Source organism: Coenobita brevimanus, chromosome 108 (genome assembly GCF_032717465.1).
Source record: "Coenobita brevimanus isolate Jiangsu-jjx chromosome 108, ASM3271746v2, whole genome shotgun sequence".
Lineage (NCBI taxonomy): Eukaryota > Metazoa > Arthropoda > Malacostraca > Decapoda > Coenobitidae > Coenobita > Coenobita brevimanus.
In genome coordinates this window covers 240,361-252,914 of record NC_137061.1, presented here as the reverse complement: position 1 = coordinate 252,914, position 12,554 = coordinate 240,361, and the positions used below count along the sequence as shown (strand labels likewise).

The window sequence follows — 12,554 nt, the reverse complement described above, 5'->3', positions numbered from 1 at the left end:
GAGACACGAGTACACCAACCTTCCCTGCTACAATACTAACACAAAATATGACACACATACAATCCCCTGTGCTCATACTGCAAAGTGGCACCACCACACCACAGCACACCCACTCACATCCTGCACCACACCACCACAACACAGACAGTCCTTCAACATAGCACTGGGTTCACATCCAGAGGAGCCTAAGATGTAACAAGAACAACAACAACAACTCAGGCCAAGTTAAAGTGAAACAAGTATAGTTACGAAAGGAAAATTACTGTAAGTTATTTTGTAAGCGCTCCGGGTACACAAAGTTACAATGCCACAGGGAACGGACTGCATACCGAGGGTGTAATACTATGGCGGCTTAGGGGGTTTTTATACCACCTTTTCTTCAGTGATTTATTGTTCAAGCGAGCGAGCGAACAGGGCAAGCGAGCGAGAACACTACATGACATGGTATATTAAGGTGGCAGAGAACAGCGCCAAGACTGTGTTGTCTAGGAAACTATTAAAGCAACAACGGATCTATGGACAGCATTAGAAACCTACTAAAAAAAATAATAGGAGTTACTTGAGGGACTTTTCTCAAAATCTGCCGCGGCAGTTCTGATGAAAGGAAAATAAAAGTACCAAACTGAGTACCAGAACCGAGTTATTCTAGAAGTTAAAAGCTACTGCAGATCTGTTCAGACAGCTGGAAAGCCTATGAAGAAGCAATTGGTACTACTTAAGTTAAATAGACTTTTAACATCAAGCAAGATGGATGGATGGATGGATGGATGTGGAATCGTGGATGCTTGGACCGATGGTAGAGTTCCTGCTGTTTCGTCCTTCCACCTGCCGACAAAAATCATCATCAATATCCTCCTCCTCATCATCATCATCATAGCTGTCGTCGTCATTACCATCATCATCATTATATACACCGTCATTCTCATTATCATTACCATTCTCATCATCATCATCATCATCAATATCATATTATCATCATCACCTACCTATCTATCTATTTATCTATATCTGTTTATCTATAGCCAGACGCCTTAATCCCGTAAGGGGTGACCACAAGCAAATCGCCTTCATGATGTACTGTCCTCTACCATCTAGCTCAAGTATCCCAGTCATATGTTTCTTCTCTTTCCCTTCATCTCATCGTCGGTCTCCCCATCCCCCTCTATCCTTCCAGCTAACTCATGTGCACTCTTCTAGTCATTTTCTTATTCGCCATCCCTTTCCTTGCGATAAATAAAGAGACAGTGAACAATGATTTTTGAAACCCATTGAGTGACCTTAGGAATCCAGAGTGTTTTTTCAGAATATAGTGTAAATGTTTAGTATTTGTATGGCCAAGAAGAGCAATATCCCTGACCTCATTTGCACTCTTATGATATAAATAGTTCGAGTGTGAGGGAAATGCTGTACACACGCACGCACGCACGCAAATACACACAAGCATGCGCGGACACACACACACACACACACACACACACACACACACACACACACACACACACACACACACACACACACACACACACACACACACAAAACCACGTCCACTTCCGGTGATGCTTGACTTTGGAAGGACCGACCAACAAAAGACCGCAATGCATAAACCACTGACGATACAGTAAATTTACGCGTTTCGACAGGGACCAAGACTTTTACGAGAGAGTGAAATAGGGAGAGAAAGACTGAAGGCAAAACGTAGGTCACAGAATCAGATGGGAGGAGGGGGTTGTGTTTATAAGGATTTCTGAGCCTTATTCGTGTATGCTTGATTGACTCTCTATATTTTTAACTTCACTTCTCGTCGTCGTCGTCGTCGTCGTCACTCTCCTCCTGCTCCCCCTCCTCCTCCTCCTCCTCCTCATCATCATCATCATCATCTTTGTACCCCGAGGCTTATCTGAACATGATCCCGATGGACTACAGGCTTACGTAGCGCTTCTCCAGCAGTCCACCATTCTCCTCTCGGGGGAGAGGGAAGAAAGTGAGGAACGTTTGTATAACTGTGAGTATAAAAACAGAGTGACGACAAGGCAGGCTGGACGAGAAAGAGAAACAAAGGTGCGTTAGGAACTGAAGTTTAATGGAAATAATGCGTAGACGAGAGAAAAAAATGATGAAAATATGAAAATACGTAAAGGGAAAAGGAAAAGGATATGAAACTTGATTGGAATATGGGAATCGGAAACGAGACTATGAAGTGAGGCTACAAGGAAAGATGAGTCGAAAAAAGAAATTGAAATATATAGAGAAAAGTGAAAGGAAAATGTATATTGACCAGACGAGGACAATGCTATGGTGCACAGATCCCTCTTAACCATATCTAATCTGTACTAATCTCACTAATCCTACCCATATCTAACCTATTTCACCTTCACCTAACCCAAACCAACCTAATCACATCTAAACCAATTTATTTTAGCCCAGTCTCACCTAACCCATCAATATTTGCTCGAATTGAACCCTGCCTAACCTCGAATGACCTAATCCAACCTAAATCAACCCAACCTAATCTAGCTTAACCTCACCTAACCCAGTCTAATTGTATTTAACCTCACAATCTCCCTTAACCTCCTCATACGTAACCTAACCAATTCTGATGCAGCCTAACTGCATCTAACCCTACCTAATCCTACCCAGTCTCACTTAACCATACCATACCCGACCTAACCCAACCCAGTCAAGCCTAAAATGACCTAATCCAACCGAACCTAACCCAGCCTAACCCAACCAAATAAAACCCAACTCAAAACCTATCAAAACCGACGTATTCTAAAGCAATCTAACCTAATCCGTCTATATCTAGTCGAACTGAAGCCAACCCAACCAAAAATTATCTAGTCAGACCAAACCCTGCCCAAAGTGACCTAACCTAACTTTCGATCGGCTATACATTCGCTAAGAAAATTATTTTGCTGTCTACGGGTGTCACATTCCAAGTTTCGCCTGTTCTGTGTACAAGTTTGTGTGTCTGTGTGTGTGTGTGTGTGCCGGTGGTGAGGTGGTGTAGGTGGGATGCTGTAGGTGGGATGCTGGTGGTGGGATGCTGGTGGTGGGTTGGTGGTGGTGGGATGGTGGTGGTGGGATGGTGGTGGTGGGATGCTCGTGGTTGGATGCGTGTGGTGGGATGCTGGAGGGTTTGATAATGCTTATGTGGTGACTGCTTTATGTGCCTATAGTTACCTCCGCCAGTGAAGTTGAAGGAGGTTATGTATTCACCCTTGTCTGTGTCTATCTATCTCTCAATCTGTCTGTCTTTCTATCTGTCTATCTATATGTCTGTCTGTCTGTCTGTTTTTCTATCTGTCTGTCTGTCTGTCTTTCTATCTGTCTATCTGTCTGTCTATGGCCAAGATATATCAAAAACTTGCTATCGGCTTTCAATGGAATCTTGTAGGTAGGTGGGCACTGGGTCAAGAGAGAGACTACTCGATTTTTCATTAGATTTTTTCACTATTACGCTTTTGGCTCAATAAAAAGGAAAGTGGAAATCTAGGAATATACTGCACCTTAATGTGAAAATCTGGACAAATTTCTCCATAACAAATTATATACAAAATTTATCTTTTTCTTGACTTGAAAATATGAGTTAACTTCGCTTCAGTTTTTTTTTCTGCCTCCAGGATCGTACTCTAAGCTGCTTTGGAAATTCTTTACATCTCTTCCTTAGCGATTTAATCAGCACATTACACCACAACACCCTCTTTTATGAGAGAGATGTAAACTCTGCCGATATGAAGCCGATTTTAATAGCTTACAAGAAAATGTTAAGACGTGCTATGCAAAAATAAATAGCTAAGGAAGGGGCACTGAGAAGACTCCCGTGCTTCCTAAAATACTGCCCTGTTTCCAAAAGGCGTATGACACAGAAATTTGACTTAGCTTTTAACATCAAGGGGAGCTGGATGGATGGATGGATGGATGGATGAGGAATCGTGGATCTTTGACTGCTGACCAAGTTCTTGCAGTTCCGTCCGTCCGTCCACCTACCGACAAAAATCATCATCAGTATCTTCATTATCATTATTATAATTATCATTATTATTATTATTACCATTATTATCATTATTATAACTACAGTCATCATCATCATCATCATTAAAATTGTTATCATGACTGTAATCATCATCATCATCATCATCATCATCACCGTTATCCCAACTCTGTTACCTCGTACTGAAGTTAAATCATCATTATCATCAGCATCAACATCATCTACAGCATCATCAATATCATCCTTCGTGGCTCACTGTGGCAGAGGGTACTAGCCCCTCGTGGCTCACCAAAGGTGTGGCAGAGGGTGGTGTTCCCTCGTGGCTCACTGTGGCAGAGGGTACTGGCCCCTCGTGGCTCACCAAAGGTTTGGCAGAGGGTGGTGTTCCCTCGTGGCTCACTGTGGCAGAGGGTACTGGCCCCTCGTGGCTCACCAAAGGTGTGGCAGAGGGTGGTGTTCCCTCGTGGCTCACTGTGGCAGAGGTGGGGACACCTCGTGGCTCACCAAAGGGCCTCCTGCCCTTGAGGGGTGTAACTATGGCCGTCGATGTTTTTTTTTTTTTTCTTTTTTTCTCCTATCGACCATTGAGGCCGGAGCCTCTGGTCATTAAGGCAAATATATATATATGTATATATATTGACACATATATACATATATATACAAACATATATATATATATATACATACATACATACAAACACACATCCATGCATATGAACATACACACTTTCATGCACACGTACATATATATATCATAATTTTTATTTTATTATTTTTTTGTAGTTTTATTTTTATTATTTTTATTTATTTTTTATTTTTTTTAACCTTATATTACTTATAATCAAAAATACCTAATGTAAAGACCCTAAAACTAACCACCTAACAGACAAATCGCTAACCTATACTAAATCCTAAGAGACAAATAGCTAGACCTACACTAATGGTAAAAAAGCCTCGACCAAGAGAACACCATCGACTGCAGATATGTAATGCCTTTCTACATGACATACCTGCACTCATCACCTGGTGACTGTCAGTCGAGGCACAACCTAATATAGGGGACATCAATATATGAAAGGGAACCAGACGAGTCAGGAACATTTTCATATACGTCAGCTGTCGGCCCTAATTAGAATAACTTAGGCAAGATAGTATAATGTATTTACATAATTTGTACAAAAAGTGAAGAACCTCGCCCAGCAGACCACCATCGACTGCAAGTGCCCAATACCTTCCTATATTGCACACTTGCACTCATCAGCTGGTGACTGTCAGGCGAGGAACTTGGCTTAATGTAGGGGACATCTATATTAGAAATAGATCAGTGGGAGGAGGAACTATTTAAAATATGTCAACTGTCAACCCTAATTAATATTCCAATATATACATATTTACCGTTGATAAAAACCATAACCACACAGTAAAAAAGTCACATCACTCTGATCAGTCCGGTCTCTCTCAAGAAAGCCATCAATTTATCAGTCATAACAATGTCCCCATCACCCAGGATGGTGGAAAGGGTGAAGGGGACGTCTAATATAATAATATAATAATGACGTATAGAAAAGGGGGGGAAAGGAAGGAAGGTAAAGAATGATTGTGTATATGTTATGAGTGTTATGCAACCAGGGCGACGACACGACGGCAGGAACTGGGCCTTAGTTTAGCCTCCCGGCCTTACTGAGAGCTCTGGTCCTGGTTGCATTGTGTAAAGTGCATTTTTTTTTTTTTTTTAAGTAGGAGAAGAAGAAATTAGACTAAGAGAAAGAGTGTCGGGGCTTAACCCAACGTGCGTGTGTTTGGTGTTGGGAAGGAGGGAGGGTCTCGCACGTGCAGTGTGTTGTTAATTAAAGCGGGAGGAGTGAATAACCACGGCTTTCTCTGCCAAGTATTAGCTTATTGGCTGCCTCTCAGGTTCATCTGATTTTTCCGGCTCCAGAAGCCTGGGTAGGATTGTAGGATACGGGTGTTAGGGTAAGGTGTTGTAGCCCTAGAGGGCTTGGGTAGGGGGATAAGGAAAGGGGAGGGATGGAGGAAGGGGAGTATGGGGGGGTCAGGGTCTGAAGCGGGGGTGCTGGATATGAGGATGGCGGGTTATTACGTGGCTGCCGTGATCTTGATAATGGGTGTAGGGGTGGTTTAGAGTCTTAAGTGAATTGCAGGGTGTGAACTAAGCAGTTGATTAATAAAAGGGTCAGTAATAAATAAACTATTGGTGCTTAAGTGAACCCTCAGCGAAACACGAACATGTTCCGCCCCTGCCATGACGCGAGACTGGTGTGCATTGGTCCCATGTGGGTAACTAGACAGCCCGGCGCCGCGGAGCTGGGCGGCACGCGTCTACATCCCCCCTCCAACATTTGGTAACTAAGGCTTTGATCCCTGGTGTGGCAGGGACATGCGGATGAAGAACTAGACGGCCTGGCGCCATGCGCTAACCGAAGCAGATATACACCCGACTACACCAAGAGCGACACTGGGGGTCGCTGACTGGGTATGGGGGTTTTAAATGGGTTGGGGCAGACAGATAGACGCCGCATTGGGGGCGGGGCTTGCAATAAAGAAAATTCCCACAAAATAAAGGGGAGCCTTATGTAACTTTGACGAATCTTTATACCGTTCATTATCTTTCAGTTTTTTTTTCTCTCTCTCTCTTGTTCTTACGTTGCCTCATGTTAAAAGGTACTTTTATTTCTTAATGGCGGTGGTGCAATATACATTTCCATATGGCTCGACATGTGGACACTCAGTGGATTGTGTTTTCCATTCTTTCCAGCTAATCTAGAGTTTATCACATCTTTCCTGGCTTATTTCCCAGCGATATCTATACTGCATTCGGATTCTACACTAAGTTATTTCCTGCTTAATCAGTTGCTTTGTACTGTGATCGTATCGTATCATTTATAAAAGCTCCAATAAGCTTGCATGCGTCGGCCTTAGTCACATGATGGCTCTCCACGCTGCTTGATCTCTGGCAGCCTCCCTATTCAGTCCCTTATCCCTGAGGTCACACTCTATGACCTCGTCTCAGGTCTTTTTCGGTCTGCCTCTCGCAACCCTACCCCCGACGTTCACACTTCTTACTGTAGATCCATAATATCTGAATGTTTCTTGCCTGCTTCTTACCATTTGTAGAAGTTCCCTGTACTGTGTGTGTGTGTGTGTGTGTGTGTGTGTGTGTGTGTGTGTGTGTGTGTGTGTGTGTGTGTGTGTGTGTGTGTGTGTGTGTGTGTGTGTGTGTGTGTGTGTGTGTGTGTGTTCTTACCTAATTGTATCTCTATAGGAATGAATAAAGCTCGTAGTCCCGTGTATTAAACCATTTTCATCATACATATCCTTAAATTTATGAAATGTTTTGGCAAACACTATTTCATTCGGTAGTGCATTCCATTGATCAATTGCTCTGTTTGGGAAACTAAATTTCCTTACGTCTTTATTGCCTCTCCTTTTATGCAGTTCTTTGCAGTGTCCTCTTACTGCTGCATCCCCATAGGTTATATACTCATTTATGTCTATTTTCTCCTTCCTTGATATGCATTTATATAGTATAATCATGTCTCCTCTTTTCCTTCTCTCCTGTAGTGTAGGTAGATTCAGTTTTTCTTCGTAGCTTAGATCCCTTAAGCTTGGTAGCCTACCCATCTTGTAGCTGCCCTTTTAACTTTTTAAACTTATCTATGTGTTTTTTTAGATGAGGACTCCAGACTACTGACGCATACTCCAGGGTTGGTCTGATGAATGATGTTATTATCTTTCTTAATATGTCTTCACTTATGTGTGTGTGTGTGTGTGTGTGTGTGTGTGTGTGTGTGTGTGTGTGTGTGTGTGTGTTCTTACCTAATTGTATCTTTTCAGGAATGAGTCAAGCTCGTACTGTCCAGTGTCTTAAACCATATTTATCGTACATATCCTTAAATTTGTGAATTGTTTTGGCACACACTATATCATTCGGTAGTGCATTCCATTGATCAATTGCTCTGTTTAGGAAACTGAATTTCCTTACGTTTTTATCACCTCTCTTCTTACGCAGTTTTTTGCAGTGTCCTCTTGCTGATGCTTTCCCATATGTTAAGTAATCATTTATGTCTATTTTCTCCTTCCCTGATATGCATTTATATAGCATTATCATGTCACCTCTTTTCCTTCTCTCCTTTAGTGTTGGTAGATTCAGTTTATTTAGTCTTTCTTCGTAGCTTAGATCCCTTAAGCTTGGTATCCATCTTGTAGCGGCCCTTTGAACTCTTTCAATCTTGTCTATGTGTTTTTTTGAGATGAGGACTCCAGACTACTGATGCATACTCCAGGATTGGTCTCATGAATGATGTTATTATCCTTCTTAGCATGTCTTCATTTATGTATGTGAATGCTATTCTCATATTTGCAAGCAGTGTATACATGTTCCGTACCTTCTCACTGATGTGGTCAGCCGGAGATAGTCTGTTATTGATAATCACACCTAGGTCCTTCTCTCTTTCTGATGTGTGTAGGGTTTTATTTCCTAACGTATAATCCCAGTCAGGTCTTTTTCCACTTTTACCAAACTTGATTACATGACACTTGTCCACATTGAATTCCATTTGCCATGTATTACTCCGTTCATGAAGTTTATTTAATTCTTCTTGTAGCTCTTTACAAGAGTCTGTGTTAGTAATTCTCCTTTGTATTTTTCCATCATCTGCAAACATATTCAGATAGCTTTCATTTCCAGTGTTACTGTTTATATCATTTATATACACTAAAAACATGATTGGTGCCAGCACTGAGCCCTGTGTGGTACTCCACTAGTCACTTCTTTCCATGATGAGTAGTTTCCCCTTAGTACTGTTCTCATTTCTCTTTTTATGAGAAAATCTTTCATCCAACAAAACAGTTTGCCTTGAATTCCTCCTTGATGGTACACTTTCCATAAAAGTCTTTGGTTTGGTACTGTGTCAAATGCTTTCTTGTGTGTGTGTGTGTGTGTGTGTGTGTGTGTGTGTGTGTGTGTGTGTGTGTGTGTGTTTAGGGGTGTGTGAGATGTGTTTTGTAAGGATTTTTTTCTCTCTCTCTCCTTCTTTACTCCAGTTCATTTTACAAGTGCATATGTAAGTCTGATCATGTTCGTTCGTTCGTTGACGATTTCCTCCCCTATAGGGAGGGCCGGGCCTTACATTAGCCCAGTCGGTGGATTTTTGACTGAATTTCTTAGTTGGTTGTGTTGGCTGTATTTGAGGGGGAAGAAACCACCGTGGTGGTTCTGTATGGTCTTTTTTTGCTCACAGGTGCATCATATGCCTGCACACGTTGATGTATAAAAACATCCGCGCATGCAGGCACAAACACACGAGTGATTTTAGAGTGGGAGGGTATAATGGAACAGGTGACCAGGTGACCGTTAGGCGCGGGGATTAGCTGGGATTAACGGTACCTGAACCGTATGGAAGGGGGCATGGTGACTGAGACAGTTGTGGCTGCCTGACTGAGTGATTTTAAAAGGGTGGGGGGAAGTGTGCAGGGATGTTTGCTAGGGTTGTTATGGGTGTATTAGCAATCACTGCAGCAGCTGCTTGTTTAAGTGTCTCCTCGGGGCTGGCTGCCGTATTAATGCGAGGCGTATCTGGGTTGGGGAGATTGAGAGGTCTGTTAAATTTATTGGTGTTTCGGCAGCTGAGAATATAGTGGAGAAACGGGAATGGGGTATCAGTGTTGCAGTTTTCACACGTGCTGGGTTGTGCCTCATTTGTGAGTATATGGGCTTTACACTTATATCCCAAGCGGAGGCGTCGTATATTTTTAAGTGTTCTGCTTTTGAATTTGTTAATAGCATTTATTGGCTCATATTTTGTAGCGGCAGCATACCATATTGCAGAAGGGGAGCCCGCCTGGACTTGATGCTCGTGTTCTGAGCGGTTGATTGTTGCTGCCTGCCTTTTAATTGTTCTTTTGATCTGAGTGAGGCTCGGTGTTATGTCAACCTGAACGTGTGAATATTCCGTGGCTTCTTTGGCTAGTTGGTCTGCCAATTCATTCCCTTTGATACCTACATGGCTGGGTATCCAATTAATTGTTATAGTTCCGCCAGCATCTCGTATTTTTTGCGCGGTGGCGATTATGTCAGTAATTAAATGAGTGTTATCAGACGGCTCCTGTTTTCTTAGCGTTTGTATTGCGCTGGCGGAGTCTGTATGGATGATTGTGTGGGATGTTGGGTTGATGTCTAGGGCATCGTCCATGGCGGTAAGAATTGCAATTAATTCAGTCTGGAGTGTAGAGGCTCCATCTGATACACGCAGGCCAAATGAGTGTTCTCGGCATACGACTGCCGCACCTGCTTTATTGTTATTCACAGAGCCGTCTGTATAGTAGGTTGATGAGTTGGGGGAGGTGAGGGAGGCAATTTGCATTAAGCTCTCTTGGCGTAATTGTTGTACGGGAGTGAGGGCTTTAGGGGGAGAGCTTGTAATGATAAGATTGAATAGGGGGGGATCCCAAGGAGGGCGGGGATGATACGCTACACTTGGTTCATCTGGGGGGAGATTTATGATGGGATTTAGATTAAAGGAGTGAATGGCTTTTGCGGCGCAGTGACTCCAGGTGTTGTTTAGGATGTCGGGGTGTAGGTTAGCAGCCGCCGTTAATCGTGTTGTAAGGGGGAGGGGGGAGTTTTTACGTGTAAGCTTGGCTGCCAAGCTAGCGACTCTTGCTTTGATTCTGATGTTAATAGATTCGATGTTGCACTCCATTCTGAGGTTGCAAAGCCGTGTCCACATTGGTGATCCCGTCATAATTCTTAGTGCCTCATTCTGTATAACCTCCAGTTTGTCGGCTAATTTTGGGTTGATGGTGGGTAAGGCAGGCGCTGCGTAATCAATAATAGATCTTATTGCCTGAATATAGAAGAGACGTAAGACTTTAAATGAAGCTCCTTCACCTTTGCCAGCTAAAGATCTAAGGGCGTTGAGGCGTAATTTGGTGATATCTCGGAGGTATTTTATTTCTGTGTCAAAGGTGAGGTTTCTGTCCATGTATACCCCTAGGTACCGGTGGGTGTCGACGTACTCTATAAGAGAGTTACTGAGGAACAGCTGTTTTGGTGGGGTTGGAATTTTGATGGGGAGGGCCTTAGTTTTGAGCGGATTTATTTTCAGGCCTAATTCTCTACATTTTTTATGCAGGATGTCGAGTGCTTTTTGCGCTTTCTGTGAGTAGCGCCCCCCATATATTACTAGAGTTATATCATCAGCATAACACAAAAGGCGGGCTCCTTGGCCCAGGTCGAGATCAAGGAGGCATTCAATTAATGTGTTAAAAAGGGTGGGGCTTATGATGCTTCCTTGTGGAGTGCCATTTGTGTGATTATATGCTTCTGAAAGATGGCCTTGGAACCTGACTTTGGCTTTGCGACCTGAGAAAAAGCTTTCAAGCCAGCGCAGAAGGTGACCCTTAACACCCTTGCTTGCAAGGGTGGCAAGGATGGCCTCGGGACATGCCAGCTCAAAAGCTTTTTCCAGGTCTATGAAAATGGCTAGGCCTTTACCTCCCCTGAGCTCTGATAAAAATGAGCTAAGGCATTCAGCTGTGCCCTTGCCTTTTGTGAAGGCGAAGATGTGGCTATGTGGTGATGGGGTGACCTAGTCAAGGCGGCTTTTAACCATTCTTTCGGTGGTTTTGGAGAGACAACTAAGAAGAGAGATGGGTCTGTAGGTGGTGGGATCGAGAGGCTTGGGGATGGGATGGATTATAGCCTCCTTCCATTGAGATGGAATAATGCCTAAATGCCACGAGTGATTGATGAGGTCCAGAAAGGCTGTTTTAGCAGTGTTCCCCGCATGATTAATCATGGAATATGTAATTCTCTGATCATGTATGTCTGCCTGATTCGCCACGGCTACAATATATCATCTTGCCTGGTCGCTTGCCTGCTCGTTACTTACAGCCTCTATCTGCATAATGAACCATGAAATATTGTAACTGGCTGACCGTGGCAGGACAACGAGAGATAAAGAGCGGGGATAAGAGAAAAAGAGCAGAGAGTAAAAGCAAAAAGAACAGAGAATGAGATAAAGAGAGCAGAGACTGAAACAAAGCGCATAAAGGCAGAATGGGGCCAGAAAAAGTGAAAAAAAAAATGAAGAACGAAAAAAAGAACACAGGATAACAATAATATAGACTTAGATAGGTAGTTCGGAGGCTAATGAGGACTATGAGGAGTGCTACAGTATAAGCAGACGAGACTACGTGGTTCAGAGGCTGATGAAGGCTATGGGAAGACCAGGACTGATTTGAGAGAGTTGTCATTGTATAATCAGACAGGACGTGTACAACTCCCAATATGGTGTGTGTAATCAGCAGAAAAAAGCCTTGCACGAGGGAGGTCGGAAGCTACAAACGTGCTTTTGACACATCACCAACAGGAGGAGTGTAATAGATAATAAACACCCTTGCACGAGAGGGAGGTAGGAGGCTTTAAAAACATACCATTGACAGATTACCAATAGGACAAGTTTAATAAACACCGATGTAAAACACACGAATAAACATCGATGCCTGAGAGGTGGGGAGCTGTAAACATATACCAGTGATG

General features: G+C 43.0%; 2 protein-coding genes across 2 annotated transcripts in view; both read right to left on the bottom strand.

The window, feature by feature from the left end:
- LOC145416913 (cAMP-dependent protein kinase catalytic subunit 1-like) overlaps positions 1 to 9,291 on the bottom strand; it is a 30,478-nt gene extending 21,187 nt beyond the window's left edge. The window contains exon 1 of the mRNA XM_080285773.1: positions 9,251 to 9,291. Coding sequence (XP_080141899.1) covers positions 9,251 to 9,291 — 41 coding nt within the window. The remainder of the gene's footprint in view (positions 1 to 9,250) is intronic.
- Positions 9,292 to 9,459: 168 nt separating this feature from the next.
- LOC145416911 (uncharacterized) lies at positions 9,460 to 11,919 on the bottom strand. The gene is made up of 2 exons (XM_080285772.1): positions 11,905 to 11,919; positions 9,460 to 11,601 (listed from the first exon to the last, which is right to left on the bottom strand). Exons 1-2 carry the CDS (start codon positions 11,917 to 11,919, stop codon positions 9,460 to 9,462), a joined length of 2,157 nt encoding a protein of 718 aa, XP_080141898.1.
- Positions 11,920 to 12,554: the final 635 nt, after the last annotated feature.